The sequence below is a fragment of the Culex pipiens genome, chromosome 1 (genome assembly GCF_016801865.2).
Source record: "Culex pipiens pallens isolate TS chromosome 1, TS_CPP_V2, whole genome shotgun sequence".
Classification (NCBI taxonomy): Eukaryota; Metazoa; Arthropoda; class Insecta; order Diptera; family Culicidae; genus Culex; species Culex pipiens.
In genome coordinates, this window is record NC_068937.1 from 60,076,832 (window position 1) to 60,103,828 (window position 26,997).

A 26,997-nucleotide genomic window follows, 5' to 3' on the forward strand; every position below is an offset into this window, starting at 1 on the left:
CAATCACTAAAAAATTGATACAAATACACAATAGATTTGTTTGTAACCATCACGAGTTATCGCGATTTAAAAAAAAATGGTTTTGAAAAAGTTACTTTTTGTTGTTTCTCTCTATTTTGTGGTTCGCGTTTGTGGCTGGTGGCCTTGAACTACCATGATCAACGACCAACTTTTCCAAAAAAAAAATTTCCTTAAAACCGTGATAAGTGTGAATAATGTTGCAATACATTAAAAAACATTGTGGACCACGGCGGCTGTTCGTAAAAATGGATGAGGCGTCTTTTAAATATCGCTCACAATTAATAAAACACGGAATACAAAAGCAACAGTGAAAAATTGTTGCATCGCAGACGTGTGAAATTAGCTGTTACCTGTTTGTCGATATCGATACCATCAACATTTATTTTTTTGAATGGAACTGATCCAACCATCATTCGCGTCATCAACTGAAAGTGTTCGTCGTCGTCGTTGGAGTTTCGGCGCTGCTCGCATTTTTCGCCCTGTCCATGATTTCCCACCACCCACCACTGTCACCAGCATCCGGCAGACTTGCGCGGTTTTCCTGGCCGAGCCATCGTCGGTGCTTTGCTTTTCTATATAAAGTCGTCAAAACGGTGTCTCCGGCTAGCAGTAGTGAAGTTTCCGGTTGCAGAAGAAGTTGTCCCTCCCGAAGAACTAGAAGGGAGACAGACAGAGAGTGCCAAACGGCGTCGATTTTCGTTGTGAGGCCAAGACCAAGTGACAAGTGACCATCGGCCAGTAAAACCCACGAGCCTGTGTGTTTTTGTCTGTGTGTGTGATTCTTCCAACTTCTCGCTCCAAACTATCGAAACCAATCTGCGGTGAGTGATTGAATAGTGTTGTGTTATATGTGTTCAACATGTGCACTATCAATTTATTAGATTACAAAGGCTAGACCGGAAATAACGTCGATAAAGCCTTCATAATTCAATATCCACATGTAGAAAGCAAGTTCTTGGTTCTACCGGAAATGTTTGACCTGTTGCTGACCGCTTCTCACAAACGTTTATTTGTAACCTACCCCAGCTACTCGAATTTCATCACGCACGACGGATGTATCTAATTGTCGGTATTTACGCGTATCGTGATTTGATTGCATGGCTCCAACGTCAGGACACGAACCTGAATGCCTCGTGTTAGGGGGAGGATATTAAAAAAACAAGCAAATTGACACGTTTTAACCCTCAGCAAAGACGTTATTGTTCAAGCTTATTGTACTGGAAGAAAAGAAAATTTGCTCCTAATGAGGCTTCCAGTTGGACCTCAATTGTTTTTAACGACATTCCTCTGATAGTTGTTACTGATTGTCTGTTCTGTTCAGTGATTGCAGTGCAGATTTGTGAAATTGGGTTTTGTGATAAGGATTATCTTTTCTTTCATCGTGGACTCTGGATTTTCTTCGTTATGCTTTCGATAATTTGCTTTGGTTTTTTTGATTGAAAGACCGTGAAAAAGAAAGGGTGGTGTAATGATTGGGTTTGAAATAAAAAGATAAGTTTCAATTTTTATTCTGATTTTTACCATTATTCATAAAATTCGGCTAATTTTTTTTGCCTCGAAAATAAATGGGCAAAGTTGTTTCACAAACTTCGAATTTACAATCCACTGAAATCTATTTATACCTATTGCATTTTCCTGCTTTGCTATTTTATGTATCATATAACCAGTTAAAATTTAAACTAATTTAGATTTTTTAATGAATTTTATTGCAAGACACCGCAAAAAGTTTTTTTCACGCAAACTTAAAAAAATCAGCATCGGCTTTATTTAAAAATCAAATATTAAAATCTTACTCGAACCCTCATGTAGTGTTCGCGGATCTGTGGAGAAAAAATTGAGAATTTGAGATTTTTTTTTGCTGACCATCTTTTTGTTTTTTGTTTAAAAAAATGTTCAAATTTTAAAGCTTGCAGTCGATTTATCATGTAATATTTTCAGAGATTTTTTAAAGAAGCCTTACACTGTTAAAGCTATGCAATGTTCAACAAAATTGCGCAATTTGCAGAAAGGAACAAGTTTGTCGAACACTAAAATATTCCAAATTCTGTAGTTTCGAAGAAAAACAGTTATTTCAAGTTTTGCACAACTTAAAGGAAATTATGTGGACAATTATTTACACACATCGATACCACATAGAGAAGGTAAAGAGTTTTTAATGATCCAAAAGATCTCGAAACTCTGCGTTTTGCATATGATACAACTTATTGCATACTTTCGTTATAAGTTATATTTTTTTGTTCACGAACCATTTATTTTTATGTAAAATGCGGAACTAATAGGGATGGCAACAAAAATAAACACTGGAAACTTGTTATTAAAAGTTAAATATTCACAATATGATAAACATTCCTTAAGTTTAGGAAACACACATTTACTCATTTGTATATTCAGAGAAAAAATAATAGAATTAAACTGTGATTTTTTTTTAGATGCCTACATAAAAGGATCACATCAAACTGAATAAAATTTTTAATATTGAAGGTGGCCTTATTAAAATTATTGCCGAAGTCTGAAATTAAAAAAAAATGGATAGAATAATTCGTTTTGCAAATATATTGATTTGTTTATGCATCTTAAGGAATGTCATAATCAAAGGAAATGCTTATTCACCAGAAATTTAAGGATAGATATACCAAATTTAAGGATGTATACCATCAAACAGAAGTGTAAATCAACATTTTCACCATAATTATCAGATATATTGTTGGCGATTACCCACTGAATTAAAACTTATTTTCTTTCCCTAAGCTGATTAAATGCTGGACTCTGTATCATTGGATACTATGCTATAAATTAAACCAAATATATGATGGCGATGAATTTGTGAAAAATAAGTGCTGTCTTTATCAGCGGGAAACAGGTAAAGAGTTTTTCGATGAAAAATTCACCATTACACAAAAATAAGCGAAAAATTCCTTTGCCCCGCATGGTGCGTATCTTTGTCTAATCTGATCTAATCTAACACAAACGCAGCCAGTCCGATGAAGGTATGCTGGAAAGTCTTGTGATTAGATTACGCCTCAAGTACTTTTCTTGTCAATATCAATAATTGCAGTACATCCGAGAATACGCGAAAATGTAATACAAAAATCAAAGTGGCCAGCCCTACTACGTTGTGTTTACCGCAGAGAGGATTCTGTGAACGGATCACATTTCACAGAATCTACAGGGGAGGAAGGATGCGTGGAGTTAGGTGTGATGTGTTAGTGTAAATTTGGCAAATATTATATTTTAAGGGGTGGAAGTGGAATTGGACAATTTGGGATTGAGGAACAGGAGAGTCGCAAGCTTCTAAATCCTTATCCTTTTCAACGGCCGCATTAAATCAGCCAAGATTTCGTCGGCATCTGCGCGATTGGGGCTCTTACTCAGCTAAGCGACCTCTCCTCGGACATGCAGCAAATCAGCAACGGCTCCTGGTTTTGATAAATCCACAAAGGGACCATCCATAAACCACGTGGACACTTTAGGGGGGGGGGGGGCTAAGCGATTGTCCACGCTCCATACAAAAAAGATTTTTTTTGTATGGAGAATTGTCCACGAAGGGGGGGGGGGGGGGGTTGAGATTCCCAAAAAAGTGTCCACGTGGTTTATGGATGGTCCCAAAAGGAATCGATACCCGGATTTTTTTTTCGTGCAAAAATGTGTATACATTTTAGTGCGTACCTTTGCCCCTCAAATTATTTTTTGTGAAAACAGATGGTAAAAAATAAGAAGAAGAAGATATAAAGGGTTTCAATGATTTAGCAAACCTGATGATTTATAAACCTTATTTTGTAAACTTCAAAGTGCTACATCAAATTGGCCAAAAACTGACTTTTGTCCGTTACTTACACAAACTTTATTTTTTTTAAATTATTTTAAAATTAACCTTAGAGCAAATCGAAAACCTGTGCGTACTTTTGCCCCATTCTACTCTATGTACCGTCATTAGGGTTGACACTGGGTCTATGGGGTGAGTTTGAGTCTTTCAAATTTCTGCATTTTTGTATGACCCAATGTCACCCCTCATGACGGTAGATTGCAGCAAATTTCGATAAAACGTATATGTTCAAAATGGCATATCTCTGAAAACGCACAAACCCGCAGGCTGAAAATTTAAGCAATGTTTGATAATGATCTAATCTTTCAAGTGATTTTAGGTTTATGTTAAGCATAAGTTAGCAAAAAAAAGTACTCGATTAACAAACACAATAAAAATACAACTCTTCTACCCAATTTACCAAAGTGCGTTGGAGTTTAAATGACATCACATTTAGTTAAATTCCAGTTTTGGCCAAAAACAAAAATGATTTGTATTTTATTTTTCTTTCTTTTCACAGCAGCATTCCACTGCCGCTTGAAGCTAGCCCGACCCATATGTAAAAAAAGCAAGCCGATAAAAAAACAAGACAAATTTGTCCCGCCCATAAGGCTACATGTTGGGATTTTACGAAAAAGTTAGATCTGCTACAATTTTCTGGAATAAAGTACTTTTTTTATTTATTTTTTTCTGATAGTTAACATGACTGCATCATCAACTCAAAATTGTAGAAATCGCATATGGGACGGACTTGTTTCAAGCGGCAGCTCACTTGTCCCAAATATGGTGTGCCATGAGATTTAAACCATCGTTTTCACCACCCAATTACAATTATGATCAGTGATAGTGTTTTCAAGGTAACACCCATAATGAGCTTGTCAAATTCATAATCAGGCATTGCAAATAACTGCTTTTTGTTACAGCAAAGTGTAAGAAAACAGTGTGCAGTAACACAAACAATTGTTGGATCAAAATACGATAGTGCGACGGCACCCGGCAGCGATAGTTGCTCTAATTTTGGTTCGTTTGATTATAGCTCATTATCCTTCGGCACGAATCTGTTGCACGCATATCATGCACTATCACTGACATCTTTTTATTCAAAAAAAAAAAATAAAACATCATTCATTAATTGGATTACGACGTGGCACATCACAGCTAAAAAAGTAGTAATCCAGTTGCGTGTAAAATGCCTGGGTGTAAAATATTTTTTGCATTATTTTATGAAATTCTGTGTAATATTACACCCTGAAATATGTAGCCCATCAGTATGGGAAACCTACTTGACCGAAATGTCAAGCTCATATATACGTTTATCCTCTCCATTATACATCGGTCTGATGGCCGAGCGGGCTAAGGCGCCAGTCCTCACTGATGGTGCTGGGTTTGAATCCCGTCGGTTGCAACTTTTTTTTTGTGTTTGCAAAAATTGTACATGCAGCGTGTAATATTAAGTGTTTATTTTGACGAAGGTGATGTGCATGCTTTTGCATGCGATTTTACCATCGGATTTTTTGCTGTGTACATAATTCAGAATTTTGTTGAAAACCTCCAAATCCAGTTTGTGGCATGCGAGAGGTGGGCGATGAAGTACATCAATCACACCTAAGATGAGGAATATCCACGTACACGACTTAAATATGTATCTGGTCGTGATTAAATTAGGCGCAATTTATTATCCGCGATGCGAAGACGACTCACCCGGCGGTTTGGAGCGCGCGAAAAACTCTGTTGGGGGTGGCTCGAGTTTGAATCACCTTTTTCCCGGGAGATTTTCCGACCAGACCACGCGGTTTTCCAAACCAACACGCCACGCTGTACACAACAAACGGACGGATGTTTTTAAATTACATAATGATATATTTTGCTCACCCCCCCTTCTCTCTCACTCTCTCTCGTTGGCTGTGGTAGCCGGCGAAGCAATTTAAGGATACACCTGATTGATATACGACATGGCCTCAGGGTGAATGTTGCTTTCGACCGAGGTCCCCGTGAAAATTTGTGCTCTACGTCATAGTCAAATAAAGTTTTTTCTCCAGAAATCTTGTTTGGGGAGCTGACGTCATATTTTTGTCGATTTGAAGAACCTTATTAAGAACTGAGCTATTCTGCAGAGCATTAGAAGTGTGAACTCAGTCACATCTGAGCAATTCTCTACGAAATCGGTCTTTTTTCTTCAATTTTAATTTTTGTATTTTTTAATCCGACTGAAACTTTTTTTGATGCCTTCGGTATGCCCATAGAAGCCATTTTGCATCATTAGTTTGTCCATATAATTTTCCATACAAATTTGGCAGCTGTCCATACAAAAATGATGTATGAAAATTCAAAAATCTGTATCTTTTGAAGGAATTTTTTGATCGATTTGGTGTCTTCGGCAAAGTTGTAGGTATGGAAATTTTGTGATTTTTTAAATTAACTTTTTATCACTAAAACTTGATTTGCAAAAAAACACTATTTTTAATTTTTTTTTATTTTTTGATATGTTTTAGAGGACATAAAATGCCAACTTTTCAGAAATTTTCAGGTTGTGCAAAAAATCATTGACCGAGTTATGAATTTTTTAATCAATACTGATTTTTTTAAAAAATCGAAATTTTGGTCGCACAAATTTTTTCAACTTTATTTTTTGATGTAAAATTGAATTTGCAAACAAAAAGTACTTTAGTGAAATTTTGATAAAGTGCACCGTTTTCAAGATATAGCCATTATTGAATGTTTGGCCCTTTTGAAATGTTAGTCTTGATTTGAAAATTTTGAAAATATTGTTTTCGAAAAGATCGGAATATTTCACAAATGTTTCATAATTTGATATTGAAAATCGGACCATTAGTTGCTGAGATATCGACATTGAAAAATGTTGGGCTGTTTGGGTGAGACTTAGAAAACATCAATTTTCCTGTTTTTAAACCTTTGCAATGCAATATCTCAGCAACTAAAGGTCGTATCAACAAAGTCCGAAGAAGCAAAATATAGAGAATTTTCTCAGCTTTTCAAAAATATTTTTTTCATAAGTGGGCAAACATTTGCACTAATTTTAAAAAAAATGAAAAACTACGACTATTTTGAAAAAAGTTACATAAACATGGCTATAACTTGAAAACGGTGCACTTTATCAAAATTTCACTAAAGTACTTTTTGATTGCAAATTCAATTTTACATCGAAAAATAAAGTTAAAAAATTTTTGCGACCAAAATTTCGATTTTATGAAAAAATCAGTATTGATTAAAAAATTCATAACTCGGTCAATGATTTTTTGCAAAACCTGGAAATTTCTGAAAAATTGGCATTTAATGTCCTCTAAAACATATCAAAAAATAAAAAAAAATAAAAATAGTGTTTTTTTGCAAATCAAGTTTTAGTGATAAAAAGTTAAATAAAAAAATCACCAAATTTTTTTTACCGTGTATGATTTTTTCCAGTGTAGTCCGTATCCATACCTACAACTTTGCCGAAGACACCAAATCGATCAAAAAAATCCTTCAAAAGATACAGATTTTTGAATTTTCTTACATCATTTTTGTATGGACAAACTAATGATGCAAAATGGCTTCTTTGGGCATATCGAAGGCACCAAAAAAGTTTCAGTCGGATTAAAAAATACAAAAAAAATCGAATGACCGAAATCCTAGAGAACTGCTCATCTGTGTTTTTTCAAAACTTGGATAGTTGCATTTTTTAATTGTTTATTTATGCACCTAAGCTTTAAGTTTTACCCTATAATTTTAATCACATGAGATTTTTTTTTTTAAATTGACCCTTAAGAGATGAATTTTTTAAACTAATATTTCTTTTATCAAGTGGGGCGGTTTGCAGAGACCAACTTTAAAGAGAATTGACATCACTCAGCGATCGGCTTAAATTACTTGTCAAAATTGAGTCCCTCCCTTTAAGACTAAATTCATTTGGAACCCCGGTCGTACAGAACTTCAAGTTCAACGCAGGGTTCCAAATTACTGTGGGATTAAAATCAAATAAGCGGGACAGAGACAGGACGACATTTTGAGTGATATTTGTTTGAGTGCCATGTAATTTCTCAGGTTCTCTAGCTAACAGTAAAGATGCAGTTTTTTTTCATTTCATTTAATTTATTATTTGTTGTCTCCATATGGGAGAGCTATCAGATGATAAGCTCATAAGAACAGATACTACACTTTGATCTTAGCCTTTAGGCTGAGAAGCGATAACAGTTTTTTTTTTAAATTTGCTCAGTTTGTTCTCTTCCGATTTGGATGAAACTTTCATCGTAAAAAAAAACTTAAGGAAAAAAGCGTTGAAATCTAAAATTATCATTTGAGTAATTTTCCGAAAAATAAGAAAACATTTCTAGAGTTTTTTTTGAATAGGTCCTATAAACATATGAAAGACAATAGTTCATAGGACCTTTTAAAAAAAACTCAAGATTTTGTCGAATAAATTTTGTATTTTCTACTTCAACTGAAACAATAATGGTATACTTTGTTACTAGCCTTTTTTTTTCTAAAAGCCCAAATTAAGTTGAAAAGTAAAAACATGATTTTTTTTTCATTTGTATGGAAATTTTTTTACGAGGGGGGAGGGGGTCCAAAATTCATTTCTTTGCGTTACGTAATAAAAGAACGCTCCCATTATCCTTTTCTGCTAGAAAAATTCCAGATGGCAGCAGCATGTAACGCCATGTTCCTACCCTCCGAAACATGATAGTTGAATGAAATCGGGATGACGAAAACCTCAGTGGCTATATATTAGGAAAGCCACTTTTCCAGTTATGGTCAATTTTTAGAAACTGGATGACTTCTTTTGATATTTCTGCTATAACACGAAAACACCAGCCAAACAAAATAAAATTTTCTAAAATCAAATTCCAAGTGTTGGACTATCCCACAAGATTACTCTCTAATCTCAGCTAAACTCAGCTAATGCTAGTCATCGCTTAAGCACTGTTTATCAATGGCTAATTATTCAAAACCACACTAATTTACCCTCCACCTATGAAACTATCGGTCCCAATGAGGAGCCATCTCCCTCTCTCTCAATCACTGTCACCACGGGGGAAGGTTATATTGCAAATATGCATGATGATGATGATCATCCAGGCTGGGCCCGTCGTTGAATGCAGTCCACTTAATCGAAGACAATGTTTGCGGTGTGCAAGCAAAGAGCACCTATCACTCTATTATGTGTAGGGTAATTGGCCCGAATTTTGGCATCCAATGTTTTGTCATGATAATAAATTGCTGGACCCAAGAAGGTTCAATGGCAAAAATGGTTCTGTTACCCTACGTGCTGCGCTTGAACGCTGGATGATGGAACATAAAAAATCGAGTATAATTAGGTGAATTTATGCTCGGTCATAAATGAAAACCCACATTACCAACATCTCGGACACTTGCATCGAGAGGTGAATCCGTTTTTTTTCTGTTAATAGAGTTGTCACCTCAATTTACGAACTGTTAAAATGCCCTTGCAAAAAAATGTCCTCCCATGACACTAACCCTATTTTTATCGTAACCGAAATGCACATTGAGTTGGAAATGTGATTGAAATCCTGCGTAAAGTCTTGTGTATTCACATTCCACACACCCACCGGCAGAACCCAGCTTACTTTTGGCAATCCCAGCCGGAGTTATTTTTCATTTGCCGTAAAATTGGACATTCTTTCTTCTTCACTCTGTAGCGACTTGAACTGAGATTCGGAGACAGAGCTGTAAGCTATCAAAAGGATTTTTTTCTTGGAGCATAGGCCGAAAAACTTCGTCAAATGTTTATGATTAGTATTTGTATCGATTGTGAGCTGCGCCAAATCGATTGATTGTAGTGGAACTATACCCTTTTTCAGCATATTTCTATCTTCGGACAATTTTCCACAAAGAGAACGTAAAATAAGTTTGCAAATAATAAATATAATGTATTTTTTGGACATAATTAAAAAATTCAAAATTTAAAGGCATTTTCAGTAGAACAAATTTTATATAAAATGTGAAAACTTTTGATTCATCCTTCGAATTCAGTTAATAATGCAATAGAAATCGTTAATTTTATGAACAAAACTAGTTTATACGAATTTAAGGCAAAATTCTGTTTTTTGACAATTTTATCTAATTTTTTTAATTTATTTAAAAAGCTTATACACTAAGTTAACTAAATATAAACATTGTTTTTTTTTTTTTCTTAGAAACAATATCAGCAACCATAGTGATGGTACATTTCTAATCTAATCTAATCGAACACAAGCGCAGCCAGTCCGAAGAAAGCATCCTGGAAGAACTTTTGGTTAGATTACGCCCCAAGTCCTTTCTTGTCAATATTAATGATTGCATTACATCCGAGTAACCCGAACATGTATTGCAAAACTAAAGCGGCCAGGCCTACTGCGTTGCATTAACCGCAGAGACAGATTCTGAGAACGGATCACATTTCACAGAATCAACAGGGGAGGAAGGATGCGTGGACATACCGTACCAAACGCTCCGAATGAGTTGTGGTTGGGTGTGTAAGTGTAAGTTTGGCAAGTAATTATTATTATTTTAGGAGGGGGAAGAGGAAGGAGGGGGGAGGGGAGGTGGAATTTGGATTAAGAACTTGGAGGATGGGGTGGGGTAGGAAGGATATTTCATTTGATAAATAGAAAAAAAGCAAAGCAATCCACTTTAACGACCCCCGGGTCTTTTGTGGGCTCTGTTGCAAGTTTCTGCTCATTTCTACACTCAGAAAAAAGTACTAGCAAAATCCATAAGAACGTCTTATGACCTTTTGACATCAGGATTTTATTCGGATGTCATAAGATTTTCTTTTGGCTGGGAGGGGAAATTTGACAAAGCCGTCAATTAAGATTTCCATTGAGTTATCTTATGACATTCATAGATGGAATTATGTACAGAATATATGGCAATGCTTATGGAGATCATATTAACAAACATTGTTTTTTATACCCATTTTTTCTTATTTTCATTTGAATAAAAACAAAAATTAATTTAAATTGTAAACGAATATATTTTTTTAAATTATCGTAATATTACCAAAACTTCATTTCCCTTTTTGCTTCGAGGAGATGTTTTATCCGTATCTTCCAACCGAATGGATGGACCGGAGGTTGAATTTGGTTCGATCCGTGCTGCAAACGACTGGTTCACCGAGTGGAAGATAAACATCTGCGTGCATTGGCCGGTGGACGTGTTTCAGATGATGGTCGTTTGTCCACACCCGCGTAGTTGTCCGTTTGTTCCACTTGATCGCATATATCGGTCGCTTGTGCTGGCCAAGGGTGCTCGCCAGCAGGGTTAGGTGCGCCAGGTTCGTGAGTCCTATCGATCCGAAGGCCAATAGCGGTACGTTCTTGATGCTGGGCAGCTTCGTCCCGACCAGCTGGTTCGGGTTCGTCGTATTGTAATACACCTTTGTCATGACCGCGTCAATCAAACTAAAACATTGGACCAGCCGGAACTGTCCTCACCGATGTTATTCTCCGGATCTTTTTGGAGGATGCTGAGGAGGGGCCGCCGGCGGAACCAACGGCCGTTGATGTTGCCTAAAAATACCTAAACAAAATATTCAACTTCGAACCAAAACCCACGAAACACCCGCCATAGAACTTACCTGAGTCTTGGAGGTCGCGTTAAACACGAAAATTTATTTGTTCGATCAGAAGCTCATAGCGGCGGCGGCAGCTTTGTAAAGAAGTTACCGGAACTAATTACGGGCGATTTGGAGTCGCGAGCGTTCAAAATTGTCTGCTCGATCCGTCCTTTCGCCATCTTGAAATGTCAAAAAATTTCACACTATCATCTTGAGCGAAAACCATTAAAAATTACAGATGAATTCCATAAGAATTTCTTATGAAGTCCATAGTCGATCAACAGTGGACCAAATGCATAAGTAAAGTTTAGTTATAACCATATGAATGTATCGTGACGGTCATAAGATTGTCTATGAAAATCGCGAGAGGCTAGTGGATACTCAAATCAGGCAGCACATAAGATGTAGACTTATGAAAATCTTACATTCTTTTTCCTCAGTGTAGGCGTGATAAATAGAATATAATATGAATTATCTAGCAAAAAAAAACGTATGGAAAGATCTCACCAAGGGTCTGCAAAGCATTCGACAAACCGAATATACATCGAATATGATGCTATTGCTCCACTAGAGATGCTGCATCGTAGATCACTAGAACACCATCGAATCCAGGCATCCACGGGTTGTGACGACTTCTGGCCTTGCCGGAACGGCTGGAACTAAACGGAAATCCTTTCCGTTACGCCACACCAAAAAAAATCACGCAGAGCTTCACTTTTGTCTTCACCATGTAGGTCCACTTACAGCACAAAACAAATCCATGAAAAAAACATCAGAAACTTTCTTGGAATTTGCCAATGAAAAATAACTCTAAACCGAAGAAAAACGTCAAATTTTCGGCACTGAACAAATTTCACGTCCGATCTCGCGCATGGCTACTTCGATACAACCATAGTGATGGTACATTTGACGTAAAAATAAAGTTTTGACATAAAAATTTATGACTATCAAAGTCATTCCGGAATTCAAGCTAAGAATTTTTAACGTAATTTTTTTTAAACTGTATTGAAATTTTTGTTTCAAAAACTATGGACAGGAACATGTGTGTGGAACTTAGTGTGGTCTACCCCAGTACTGTTTAAAAAATTACCTACTGTTACTAGGTAAAAGGATCTAAGAGAATAAACTGTTAAAAGTGCTCTGATAACACCTAAGAGCTATTTTTGTTTGTTTTTTTTTTTAAATATATTTTTTCATGGATGATATATATACTTTTTAATTTATCATCTCCAAACCCTTACGCATTTAATATTAAATTGAACTTCCTTCTATTTCAACGTTCAATTGTTGAAACCTTCTTTAGAGAGTCATGCATTTGTACAGTCTGCCTGTGTGGATCAATCGGACCGCGCACTGGACTCACAATCCAGAGGTCGCCGGTTCGAATCCCGAAGAGGACGCAAATAAAATCTATGTGTAAATATAGGTATTCGATGCCCTCTCCCCGTGCCATACCTTTACACTTAGGAGACCCGGAAGGCGGAGTTTTGTCGCAAAAAGAACGATACACTCCTGTGGATCCGTTGACGAAACCGCAAGATTTAAGAGGGTTACATTTTATAAGGTGTTACATCGATTCCGTTTTCCGCATTTGTACAGTCAATCAAACCAGACTTAATTTTTATTGATAGGTTTAGTTTTTTGTTAATGGATTTCATTAATGTTGCAGTTTGAATGATTTTTTAAATGTTATTTGAACAAAACATATTAGCTTTTATTTTGATTATCTTAGGTTGTTTGACAGCATCAATGGATTTTGAGGTAAGGTTTGGATTTCGTTCGATTAATTTTAAGAGCGATTTCGAAACATTTGGAATCATTTCAAGAACTATTTAATTCACAAATCTATAGCAGCATAACAAAGACACGGCGTGTTTTCTGGACAACTACTTTCAAAAGTGTCTTATAGGAAATTTTCTCAGCTTTCCAATGCTTCTAAGAGCGAAATGTTTCATCGGGAAATTTCTGAGATATCTCTATTTTAAGTTTTTTCTTTTAAAATCCTTAATCATTTGTTGAAAACTTTTAAATAACAGTCCAGGAAACTTGTCAAATGATGTGTGTCATGTTGGTTTCATGTGTCTTTTACTCATCAAAATGTGCAAAATAAGGCAAGAAACAACTTTGTAGAAGGTTGCAAACCGCTAAACATTTTGAAAATGAAGTTTTAACCGTTTTTTTTAATATGTGGGATTTATTCAAATATTAAAATCATAAAACCATTTTTACAAGAACAAATAGATTATTACATAATTGTTGTGTACAAATAACACCGGTCTGCTCTGATTCAGCTTGGAATTAGCTGATACAACCGAAATTTCTACAGATTTGAGATTGATAGGGTATTACTAGATTTTTATGAATAGATATCATATTTCCTTAATCTAATACAAAACATGTTTAATACTCGAAATTAAACTGCAAATTACTGTTGCTAGCTTTAGGAGAAATACTTTTCATTAGTATGAAATGATTGTTTTAGTTTTTTTTTGTATGAAACGATCAAGGAATTAGCATTATTTTAAAAGTTTATAAGACTCTCATCTTCAATATCATCTTAAAAAAATATATATATTTCTTGATTTTTGTTCAAATAGTTTGGAAAGAAAGTTTCTGTTTGATTTTTTTTGTTTAAATATTATTTAATTTTTGTTCAAACCAAAAAAATGTTTGTGACGATGTTTTCAGCATTCTGAATTGGAAGACTTGAGTTTTATTGCTACTTTTAAGTGCATTTTCAACAGAAAACATTTTATAAAATTTTATCTTTACTTTATACTCATGAAAATATGACTTTTGAAGCTTGCTACAGTAATATGAAGTACATTTCTAATCATATTTGTATTTATGTTGCTGATTAATGTTTGCTCAAGAAAATATAAAATTTATTCATTGAAATTCAATAATACCATTAACAATCACAAACCTTCCAATGTTTCGGTTGAACAAGCTAAATCAGAGTAGACACGTGATATTTGTACACAAAAAATATGTATTTATCAAATAATTCTTGTAAAAAATATATTTTTACACTGTTTTATGATTTTAGTTTCTGAATAAATCCCATATATTCAAAAACTTAGACAAAACATAATTTTAATTTTTTTTAGCGATTTGCAACCTTCTACAAAGTTGTTTTTTGTCTGTGCAAACATCTTGATGAGTAAATGACACATAAAACACATCATTTCTAGATTAAATTTTCAAAACAACCTATCCCTCATGGGTTTCCTATGCAGATAGGGCCTTTTGAAAATTTAATCGAGATTTGATATGTTTTCTGAATTGTTAGTATAAAGTTTCTAATAAATAATAAAGGAATTTAAAACCAAAAAACTTAAAATAGAGATATCTCAGAAATTTCCCGATGAAACAATTCGCTCTTAGAAGCATTGGAAAGCTGAGAAAATTTGCTATAAGACACATTTGAAAGTAGCGATGACTATTTTTTCCTGATAAGGTTGTTCTAGAAAAAACGCCGTGAAAGTAACTCATGCAAAATGTTGAAAGTTTTGTAATAAATTTAGAGAGCTATTACTGCCCCTGATTGCATAAATGTCTCATATGCATTTTCATCGCTTTTGAGTTAGCAGTCAGCAGTTTGGTTCAAAATCGTGTGCTTCTTTCAGAATATCCAGTACTTTGTTCTAGGAATCAGAGGAAAATCCAATTTATTCGCGAAAACTTAACACCCGTATACTGCCCATGTTCGCATAAATGTCCCATATGCAAAAACAGCAAGCTGAGAAAAACGCGTTTGTAGTTTGTCCCATACATAAGGCTACGTGTTAAGTTTTCACGAAAAAGCCGGATTTCCTCCTGATTTCTAGTACAAAGTACTAGATGTTATAGGCTTTTTTGAAAGAACACACAATTTTGAACCAAACTGCATCAATAACTCGAAATCGATGAAAATGCATATGGGACATTTATGCGATCAGGGGCAGTATATGTGGGACAAACTTCAAATCACGCAAAACATTGTAATAGGGCCGAAGCCGAAGTGTAAACAAAGAGTCTATCTTGCTCACGTCAGTTGATGTTTACATTAGGGACGAGCAGGATAGACTCTTTGTTTACACTTCGGCTTCGGCCCTATTACAATGTTTTGCTTGAAATGCGTTTATCTGAGCTTGTTGTTTTTGCATATGGGACATTTATGCGAACATGTGCAGTATGCGTGATACTAAAAAGGGTTTCAAGTCTCCCAACTCTCATCTACTTTATGAAGACTTTATGAAGTTGGAGTCAGCAAATTCTGCGAGGCCGGAGTCAGAGTTGGCGGTGATCGGCTCATTTTCAGAAACTTTGTATGGGAGTGTTTTGACAGAGTCGGAGTCAGCCAATTTTTCAAAACAATACCAAGTTTGAAGCCGAGCTCCAGGAGTCTCATAACTTCATTGTTATTCATACCAAAACTTGCCCAAAATTTGCCAAAACTTAAAAAAACGCATTAGTGGCCAAAGTGCCTCAAACGTTGACGGTTTGAAAAAACATTTTTTTTCGGGTTGAATTTCATCTAAAACTCACACGCAATTACGACCAATCAAGTTCAAGGTGTCCGGAACAAGCCCCTGAATGCCCTCCATAAAGTCATTTTTGTTAGACTCTATTGCCCAAATCAAAGCTTCACTTTTTTAGATTTACTTAAATGTACCTATCCCGTTAACTGAGATAGAATCAATAAAAAAAAGGTGCAGGTGGTTATATTACACATGACCAGTATGACAAAGAACTTAGCAGAAAAGCTTTTAAAATTAAGCCATTTTGTTGAATTATGCGTCAGATAAAATCAATACATTATTGGATTTATATTTTCGCTCAATTTCTCTTTAAGCTCCGTATAAAAAACCATGATATCTCTTTATTTCGATGTTTGTCCCCCAATCGGAACAATCGTGAGGTAGCGGCCTCCCCAGATTGTTGCCACCTTTTTCGAAATGGCCAGTATTGTAAACCATGAGTTGAGATACCCATATTGCCAAAACTCGTTGGTTCAATAGATGTCTTCCCGGGAAAACTTTCCTTAAGGGCACCGGCCACTGCAGCTTTTGGCCACCTTTTTCTAAATTGCCATTTTCATTACCAATATCAAAAACCATGAAATTTGATACCAATATTGCCCAAAATCGTATGGTTCGGTAAATGTCCTCCCGGGAGAACCTCCCTGAGGACACCGGCCACTCCAGGTTGTAGCCAATACTGTCAAAATGGCCATTTTCTTCACCAGTATCAAAATCCAAGAAGTTTGATACCCATGTTGTCCAGTATCGTATGGCCTTCCATCGGAACACCCCTGAGGGATCTGGCCACTCCGGATCTTGTGGCCAGAATATTCCGGTGGCTCTCAATTATTCTGGCTGGCCTACCTCCGCTTGGTCTGCTCCTAGCTCCGGGCCAGCTGCTTTTCGGCCAACTGCTTCTGGGCCTCCAGGCCATCTGCTTCCAGGTCCAGGTTGTTGTTTACTCCTCGGCGTCCAACGATAGAATGATTTCCCAGGGTTGACGGAGCGGGGTTATATCCAGGTTTTTAAGCGAAGATGGCGTTCGAATGGTGAACATCCGGAATGTCAAAATCGCGCAGTAGCACCAACATTAGAAAACAAATGTGGCTGTCATACCATGGCACACTTTTTTCGGAATATTGGTTCCACTGCGTGATTTTGACATATCGAACGTTCACCATTAGAACGCCATCTTCGCTTAAAAACCTGGATTGGCTTAGAATGGAGACGGATGTCCCGGCCCTTTGCGCCGGTTATCCCATTCCTACGTCATTCGCTTTTTGATGCACTGGTGGGGATGGGAAGTCGTAAAGGCAGCATTTTTGCCAACGATTTTCATTCCATCGTCATCGTTCGAACCGACAACATCGTAGCAGTAGCAGCAGCAGCAGCAGCAGTGGAAAAAAAACAACGACTGGAGGAAATCAAGAGCAAGCTTCGAGAAGAAGAAACACGCCAGCGTGTGCGTGAAATTGCTGCCAAAACGACGTCGACGGAAAAAAGCAAGGCCTACTTGGATGGACGCTCGAGGAGATGGCCACAAGAATCAACTTCTGCTGCAATTCAACAAAATGGCGCTTTCCAGCGCCAACGAAAAATTCACGAAAGAGTTATTGTTTCAAATGATTCATGCACTGCTTTTGGTGCATTTTTAAAGCTTTTGACGCTTGGCGTTTAATTTAATTTAATTACTTGCCCAAAATTTTCATTAAAAAAAAAAAATACGAATATTAACAATTTTCGCTTGCAAGTGTCAAACGTCAAACGATCGCAGTTGGCCTTGAACAAGCAAGCGCGTGCTTTGACCCACGCAAAAAATCTTTCCGCTCTCTGATTGGCTGTTTTGTTTTGCCGTGGAGTCGTGAAGGCAGCATTTTTGCCAACGATTTTCATTCCATCGTCATCGTTCGAACCGACAACATCGTAGCAGCAGCAGCAGCAGCAGCAGCAGCGGAAAAAAAACAACGACTGGAGGAAATCAAGAGCAAGCTCCGAGAAGAAGAAACACGCCATCGTGTGCGTGAAATTGCTGCCAAAACGACGTCGACGGAGTAAAGCAAGGCCTACTTGGATGGACGCTCGAGGAGATGGCCAAATTCTTTCTAATTAAATTCTGCTGCAATTTAACAAAATGGCGCTTTTCAGCGCCAACGAAAAATTCACGAAAGAGTTATTGTTTCAAATGATTCATGCACTGCTTTTGGTGCATTTTTAAAGCTTTTGACGCTTGGCGTTTAATTTAATTTTAATACTTCCCCCAAAATTTTCATCTAAAACAAAAATTAACGAATATTCACAATTTTCGCTTGCAAGTGTCAAACGTCAAACGATCGCAGTTGGCCTTGAACAAGCAAGCGCGTGCTTTGACCCACGCAAAAAATCTTTCCGCTCTCTGATTGCCTGTTTTGTTTTGCCGTGGAGTCGTGAAGGCAGCATTTTAGCCAACGATTTTCATTCCATCGTCATCGTTCGAACCGACAACATCGTAGCAGCAGCAGCAGCAGCGGAAAAAAAACAACGACTGGAGGAAATCAAGAGCAAGCTCCGAGAAGAAGAAACACGCCAGCGTGTGCGTGAAATTGCTGCCAAAACGACGTCGACGGAGAAAGCAAGGCCTACTTGGATGGACGCTCGAGGGGAGATGGCCACAAGAATCAACTTCTGCTGCAATTTAACAAAATGGCGCTTTTCAGCGCCAACGAAAAATTCACGAAAGAGTTATTGTTTCAAATGATTCATGCACTGCTTTTGGTGCATTTTTAAAGCTTTTGACGCTTGGCGTTTAATTTAATTTTAATACTTCCCCCAAAATTTTCATTTAAAAAAAAAATTACGAATATTAACAATTTTCGCTTGCAAGTGTCAAACGTCAAACGATCGCAGTTAGCCTTGAACAAGCAAACGCGTGCTTTGACCCACGCAAAAAATCTTTCCGCTCTCTAATTGGCTGTTTTGTTTTGCCGTGGAGTCGTGAAGGCAGCATTTTTGCCAACGATTTTCATTCCATCGTCATCGTCAACGATCGCAGTTGAGCCTTGAACAATTGCTCAAAATCATATGGTTCGGTAAATGTCCTCCCGGGAGAACCTCCCTGAGGGCACCGGCCACTCCAGGTTGTGGCCAATACTGTCAAAATGGCCATTTTAATTATCAGTACTAAAAACCAAGAAGTTTGATACCCATTTTGCCCAAAATCGCATGGTTCGGTAAATGTCCTCCCGGGAGAACCTCCCTGAGGGCACCGGCCACTCCAGGTTTTGGCCAATACTGTCATAATGGCCATTTTCATCACCAGTATCAAAATCCAAGAAGTTTGATACCCATATTGTCCAGTCTCGTATGGCCTTCCATCGGAACATCCCAGAGGGTTCTGGCCACTCCGGGTCTTGTGGCCAGAATATTACTGCTGGCCTGCCTCCGCTTGGGCTGCTCCTTGCTCCAGGCCAGCTGCTTTTCGGCCAACTGCTTCTGGGCCTCCAGGCCATCTGCTTCCAGGTCCAGGTTGTTATTCACTCCTCGGCGTTCAGCGATAGAATGATTTCCCTGGGCTGATCGAGCGGGGTTTATATTGGCTCAAAATGGTGACGGATGCTCCGCCTCTTTGTGCCGGTTATCCCAAACCTCATAATTCGCTTCTTGTTGCAACTGTGTGGAAAATTCCACGCAACAGTGCCTTGTTGCGTTGCGGACCCCTTCCCCAGTACCAAGCATGCAACATTTTCGTAACGCGCGACATTTTTCGTTTTTCTGGATTGACACCTCACCAGAATAGAGCCCTTAGGACAAAGTTCTTTGTCAAAAACGAATCGTGAAACTGAATATCCTCACTATTTACATCATAAATTAAATTTAACAATTTCAAAAATTTCGGCTGATCAAAGTAATTTGCTGGTCTTGACACCGTTCTGTCTATTTGATTTGCTAAGAGTGGATGCCCTTAAAAAGAGGTGGAATGGGAGCTTCCCCATATACCACAATTCCGTCCATGCTAAAGGACTCAACATCAGTTTGATGTGTAGCCGCGTGATAGATTTCAAAATCCTTCTCTCTCTCTTTGTGTCACTGCAGGGCAGTTTTGTGTGAATTCACTCGAAAAGAATAAAAAAAGCACTAGCACAAGTACAGCAGCCTGGCAAATGTGTTACAATAACAAGTGAGAAAGGGCAGAGAGAAAAAAGTGTCACTATCGTGTCCCACCCTTTTGCGCGCCACAAAAGTTGGTGGTTGAAATTGAATGCAAAAATACAATAAAAAAAGCAAAGCTGTGAAACCATACACAAACGCTGCGATCTGTGCTGTGAGTGAGTATATTTATCAAACACCACCACCCTGTGGGATGACAAATGAACTGGATGCTGGATGACCCTTGTGTATGTGATGACGTGAAGAAGTGTAAAATGTGCCGGGAAAATTTCAACAACTAAAGTAATACAAGGCTTTGGCAATTGCAAAGGACAAGGACAATATTTTGCCAGGGCTTAACTTTTAGAATATAACAACTTTAAGGAAATTGACAATTTTAAAACAAGATATAATTTAACGTATTGATTGCAAGGCTGAGCCATTTTCACATATTGATATTGTCGCGTCGTGCTGTTGAGGATATGCAAAGGGGAAAGGATAAGGAAGATGTGCCACCGCACACGTACAGCATCCGACGTCGTCATGAACTGCACTTCACAAACAAACATTCAAAGTGGGCAGAGGTGGAAGAGATGTCCTACACGTCGTGTATAGATAATTGCAACCATCATCTTGTTGCTTACAGAACCATTCCTTCTTCCCGTTTGGTGGGTTGTCTGTGTGGTGTACGAGAACGTATACGTCGAGATCCAAAACACTTTAAAGCGTGTGCTCTTTGACCCTTCCACACACCACGTGTTCTTTGCCGGCATGTGGACCACCACCACCTGGAAGGGGCCGAAGCCATGCATGCATTGCATACATATCCAAATCTCAGGCATCATTTGCCACACCATTATTCCTGGCCACAACGTAACCGGTAGAATATGCAAAAGACCTGCAAACAGGTGACAATCAAAATACGTTTCAGAGTGTCGCATTTCAACGACTGTGAAATCCTTTAAAGAATGGCGGAATTTGATTTAGGAAAGGGTATTGCATCCCAATTTGAGTCCTAAAATGAAGTTTAAATTTGTTATATTATTGTTCACAACGATAAAGCTTATTTTTCTGAGTACAATGACCCGTTGTACGACTGCGAAGGATTTGAAATAGATTTTTAAATGAATTTTGAAAAATTAACTTCGCGGCCCTTCTTGACATGACAGCTCGTTGCAAGGGGACCATAGTTGATCCATCGAAAAAAAATTGACTTGTCAATTTATTTTTTTACATTAAAATTAAAAAAAAAATATCAGAAATGGATTTTAATCGTGTTTTTTACCGTTGTACATAAAAAGTGACATATGGCTTCAATACCTTATTTAAAGGTATGTTGGCAAAGGGACTCGATATTCACTGATTTGTGAAAAAATGAAGTAACGAAAATCATTAGAGTTATGTTGACAATATCATTTTCAAATATAATAATATTTCTGAAAAAAAACTGCCAACTACAAATTTGCAACAGGCTTATTTTTAAACAAATTTTTTATCACATTGCGTGTCTATTTGACTCAACTCTGCTGCTTCATTTCAATATGATGCTTCCTTGAATAAAAACTGCAGTTCATTATGGCATCTTCTGTGTGCTAATACTTTGTGCTAACATAATATCGGCGTAAGCGTTCGCCAAATCCACTCTCAATGAACTCGATGCACTACTATAAGAACAAAGGGCTTCTCATTGTAATGCTTTTTGTGAAATCAATATGTTGGGCAGATAGGGGAACTATACCCTTTTTCAGCCTATTTCTATTATCGGCCTATGAGCACTTTGATCATGAATTACAGCTTTCATAAAGTGTTTTTGACTATTCCAAAGCAATAATTAGCTCAAATAAAAGTGAGCAAGCAACTCTCCATTGTTGAAACATCTGAAAATGTTGATTTAATAGCGGAAAACGGCAAAAGTGATGAGAATTGGTCGAACGGCTTAGAGTGATTAAAATGGGTATATTTCCCCTAGTTAAAATCGAAAATCCGTTTTTATATTTGATTATTTGGACTCGTGAAAGTTCAGCAGAGTTCAACTCGGTAGGGCAGGTCATTAACAACATCTTAGATGTGTGCATTTGATTCGATCAAAATAGCCGCCACACGGTGGGAAGTCTCATTACTCGGCATCTTCTGCAGAGAAATCAAAAAGTCATAACGGCATTGAATTCGAATGGCAAAAAGCATGTTCTTGTTTGGAGTGGCCATTCGAATGCCACAATTCCATTCCCGCTTCCACAGCAGGTGGCCACATGAGAACTCGGAGGACCAAAAGGAGTTGTTACAACTGGGAAGTAAAAGCTATATGTGATACTCGGTTTCGGTTAAAGGACCTACGGCGAAGGGAACCTGGTGGCTCTATGTTAACCTGTGGCGTGTGGAAATGCTAATAAAACTGGTTTGAAGAGTTGAGATTTGATTTCCCTGCATTTGTGTAATGGGTTGGTGTAATTCATGTTCTTGTACTGTTGCGATGATGTACAACAAGTACAGTCCAGACTCAATTATCCGAAGTCGAACTTTAGATGATCGATACACTGTATTGTTATATGTTAGGCACATAGTTTTTTGCTATTCAAAATTATTTTTTTAAGGAACATAATTTTGTTCCTGTTGGTGTATTGTTGAATGAAAACTTCTTGATCTTGATTTAATCCTTATCTTCTCCATCTCTAAAAAATACGTAATTTTTGGCTTGAATCTCACAAACCTTTCAAATCTCAATGAGAAATATAGAATAGAAAATGTGTAGTGCACTCTCTTCATGTAACAAACTAAGGACGAAACAATCACAGCTAATTCAACTCGGGAGTAAAAAGCTGCGACGAATTTTCCCAATTTTCCCCGCACTAATCTCTCCCTTAATCCGGTCAAAGTGATTAAGCTCACGCTGGATGGTAATAAATTTTAAATTTTCACTCCCGGTTTTTCATTAAACGCAAGCACCAATTAGACTAACTCTGGCTGGGTTCGGGTGGATGACGAAAATTCAACCTGTTTTGTTTCTTACAAAATCACACAAAAAACCAAGCTCACTAAAATCATTTGCTTCCGGCGGGCCCTCAAGTAGCAAAATAAATACTTTTTCCGCCAAGGACTGTTTGCAGATTCCACCCACCCATAATTACGCACCACAAGTAGCGCAAACCACCACCACCACCACTAGAGAAGTAGGGATTTAATTTGTTTGGCTTTTTGATTTTTTATTTCGTTCAATGTCAACGACGACGCCGGATGAAATTTTGCAAATTTGCATTTTCTCAGCAGACTTCTTCATTCCGGATACTCCTAGCCGCCAATTTGTGGACGATGTGGGAAGGGAAACATGACGACAGCAAGATTGAGCTTGTAAATTGCAATATCGAAAGTTGAAGAACGTGATTGGAGCAGCTGCAAACTAATTGAACAATTTGGCATGTTCGTATAATGCGTTTTTTAATGTTGGCTCTTATGCTAAAAAAATAGATATTAGAATTTCAAAATTTTAATTTTTTATCAACAGTCATGTTACTGTTGAATTCCTCCGAAGTGTTTCCCCTAGAATAGTTTCGATTGATTGCTGTTGTTGTTGAAAATCGCATTTCAAGAGCTTTGTTTTGCATTCACTTCAACATACGCGAGCATATTGAAATCCATGTTTGCGTACACACGTGAAAGTGTTTTCTTTCGCCGGACTTACCCAAGTAGGTGTATAAGTCGGCTACTTTTGATAGAGCTCAGCTTAGAAGGGGACACTGTTCCACGGCATGCCATACTGACTGGAGAAGTGCACCACGTGCTAAACTCCGAACAAGTGCCATCCTGAGTGCGGAGGAGCAAATCTCATAGTCGATTTATCTGGAGCACCACAGGTCAGGTGGCTACCCTTGGGACCAGGACCAGCTCTTCCCTCGAGTTGTTTATTCCGGACTGCCAAGAGGAATGTGAAGCGTTTAGCTCATACATAATCCACGTCGGAGGAGGAGGTACTCCGGGGAGGCGTTATGCAAATTAGGGTTTTCAAAATGAGATTATTTCTTCTGATTGTTGACCCGTTGGGGGGCGACGTGGAGGTAGGGATGATTCCAACTGGTGTTTCTTCCCGTTTGCTCTTACTCATCTTTTTTTTAATTGACCGGATTTGGCGCGAATTATTTCTCCACCGACATTAATTTTGATTTCGGCTAACATCGACCAAAATAAGGTCTATCCCACGGCATTGAAGCTTAACGGTTATTTATTGGTGTGATTATTCCTGGAATTTTACAATTATAGTAAACTAGACTGCGAAGGACGATGGCTTTCTCTTGTAGGAAGCATTTTGCCAGAAACTCAAATTTAAGTGGCATTGCTGATTCCCTGCATAAAAGTATAGCAAAACTTTTGCGTCTTTGTACTTGCTTCGTTACGAACCAAAACATGAAGAAATAGGAGCCGTTTGATAAACTTTTGATCTTACACCGATATTCAATAATAGCTAGAAAAGCTTGAGAAAAATTATTAATGGACAAAACAGCTGAGTGAAAAGTGACGACTTGTTTCTTTTATGACGATATGATGTTAAAACTTTTTTGCTCGTTGTGCCTCTTTGACAAAGAATGTTGAAACTGTTGCTCTCCGTCTTTGAAGGGGACGGATTCGCATAGGCAAATGATTTGTTGCTTTTAACATGGCATGTGAGGGGTGGGCGTCATCGTAACTTGCACTTTACACGTGGCATTGTTATTACTGATGCGAGAAGATCGCTCAAGTTGACGCCTATCGAATACCTATCGCAGGAGGCTTTGGTAACAAATCAATGTCACCCAGTGTGTCTCATATCGGGCGGCAATCTATCTTGCCACGTGGTGATATGGGATTAGCAAAAAAAAAATACACGAGACAGGTTTCTACTTTGTGCGTCAAAAGAATGCATCACTCGAGTCCAGTAATTAATATTGATTGAGAAGCCTAATGGTATTTTCTAAATGCTTCATTTTTGCCATTTTTGAAATTTCAAACAGTAGTACCCTGGATACAAATTGTGTTAAAAAATAAAAAATTAACTCCATGGAAAACAAATAAGCCATTTATTACAAAAATCTGCTGAAGATTGGTACTGAATCCAGTTTGTGCAAAAGTATCAAAATGAAACATACGGTTGTTACTGTGAAGGATTTTTGTGTTTGCCTCGCCTTCTTGTTTTGTTTGTTTCTATTGAATATATTAGCCCTTATGCAAAACAGGTTTTTTGTTTCTTCTGTAATAAACGTCCTTCTGTATAAAATAACAAACGTAAATCGTGGTTGAATGATAGTTTAGGTCAGATCTGATCTGGATCATTGCAAAGCGTTTTAATTTTGAACGAGAAAACTATTTTTTGTGTAAAGATTTATAATTTTTTTCTGAACGTATATAAAACAATTACAATTAACTCCTGTTACAATTTAAATGTTTAAGCCTTTAAATCATTATTTTTTTTAAGTAAACTGAAAAAGATCAGTGATATTTAAAAAAAGAACTGCACGATACAGAAACGAGAAAAGTCTTATCAACACCAAATTTTAGTTTCATTAGAGAAAGTTGATATCATCTTTAAATCTAATCATTTTGCAAAATGGAATGGCCAAAACGATAAAGCTATTTTTCCTATTTTATTGGGTTTCCTCTCCACAGCAAACATGTTCAGCCAGCACAGGCATCAATGGACGAACCTGGTCAACCTGATTGTGCTGCTGGTTTTTAGCAGCGTAATCAACCACATCTGGGCGGCAGCAGAAGAACCCTCGTTGGCAGCGGAACAGCACCAGCAGCAGCACGAATCGACGCCACAGCACAGTCTCCAGAAGCGCACGTGGAAAAACCTGCAGGGTGGCTGGGGAAAACGGAATCCGGCACCGAACGATCCGTCGTCGGAATCGGATCCGGACTATTACGGGTCTTACCCGGTTGGTGGTCACGGAGGGGAAGAGAATCCCATCGGAGATGACATTCCCGGCAACGACTTGGAAAAACTGCAAACATATTTGATTAAGGGACTGATGAACCAGCAACGGATGGCTCAAATGGACACTCAGTACGACGGACCGGACGAGGAATATCCCGGAGCGGAAAAGCGAGCCTGGAATAAAATGCAGGGCGGTTGGGGTAAACGGGTCAACTCAGGACCTGCTCAATGGAATAAGTTTAGAGGTATGACAAATTGAACAATTAAGCTTAGTGCGATTTATTCACTCTTTCCTTCTATTAGGAGCATGGGGCAAACGCGAACCGGGCTGGAACAACCTGAAGGGACTGTGGGGCAAACGGTCCGAAAAGTGGAACAAACTGTCATCGTCCTGGGGTAAACGTGATAGCGGCAATAGCAATAGTTACTAAACACACTTCCCACACACCAGAGAAGACACAACAGAATTTAAGGAAAACAGCAGCTCACTGATTTTGTATATATAATCACACAATGTGTAAAAGTTCTACTGTTTGTTATAGCATAAGTTGTTTTCGATATCATGATTTTTATAAATACTCATAAAACAAACATAAAACGCCAATAAATGGCATAGTAAAGAAAGTAAGGAACGAAATGCGTGAAGAGCTAACCATCCAAATTAATATTAATTGGTAAACTTATCGGCAGCGAACATAATTTACTTAAGTTTTATGTTGCAACAAAATCATATTACCTATTAGCAGAGGTGGAAAATATACGAAAAATGAACAAGATATTCCAAACTAACAACAGCGTGTAACATAATGGATGTATGTTTTATGTAAGAATATTCTCTCATGTGTTACTGAAAAAAAAACAGCATGTAACCCACACTACCGTCAGTATGAATCAGCAATACCGGCGAGGAAATCATGACATAAAGACAGCATAATAAAACTAGCGTTTACATTTATCCAAATGTGCATTTTATTTGCTGGGAAAGAAATTATCCGAACGGTTAATGTTTTTCATTCCACTGAGTTTTTATGATATTAATTATTATTTATTGTTTGATCGTCAGTTTTTTTTTACGTTTTTGTTCTTGCAT

General features: G+C 37.6%; 2 protein-coding genes, 1 long non-coding RNA gene and 1 pseudogene across 3 annotated transcripts in view; 1 reads left to right on the top strand and 3 right to left on the bottom strand.

Annotated features, from left to right (window-relative positions):
* Window positions 1-17,804, bottom strand: part of LOC128092558 (uncharacterized) — a 57,818-nt gene extending 40,014 nt beyond the window's left edge. The window contains exon 1 of the long non-coding RNA XR_008211874.1: window positions 17,609-17,804. This is a non-coding gene — a long non-coding RNA (uncharacterized LOC128092558). The remainder of the gene's footprint in view (window positions 1-17,608) is intronic.
* On the top strand, window positions 617-26,862 carry LOC120424157 (allatostatins MIP). The gene is made up of 3 exons (XM_039588205.2): window positions 617-842; window positions 25,637-26,152; window positions 26,211-26,862. The coding sequence occupies exons 2-3, from the start codon at window positions 25,642-25,644 to the stop codon at window positions 26,336-26,338; spliced, it is 639 nt and encodes a 212-aa protein (XP_039444139.1). The 5' UTR covers window positions 617-842; window positions 25,637-25,641; the 3' UTR covers window positions 26,339-26,862.
* Window positions 7,881-8,009, bottom strand: LOC120424161 (U2 spliceosomal RNA; annotated as a pseudogene).
* On the bottom strand, window positions 10,513-11,818 carry LOC120424158 (uncharacterized). The gene is made up of 2 exons (XM_039588206.2): window positions 11,400-11,818; window positions 10,513-11,341 (listed from the first exon to the last, which is right to left on the bottom strand). The coding sequence occupies exon 2, from the start codon at window positions 11,205-11,207 to the stop codon at window positions 10,860-10,862; it is 348 nt and encodes a 115-aa protein (XP_039444140.1). The 5' UTR covers window positions 11,208-11,341; window positions 11,400-11,818; the 3' UTR covers window positions 10,513-10,859.
* Window positions 26,863-26,997: the final 135 nt, after the last annotated feature.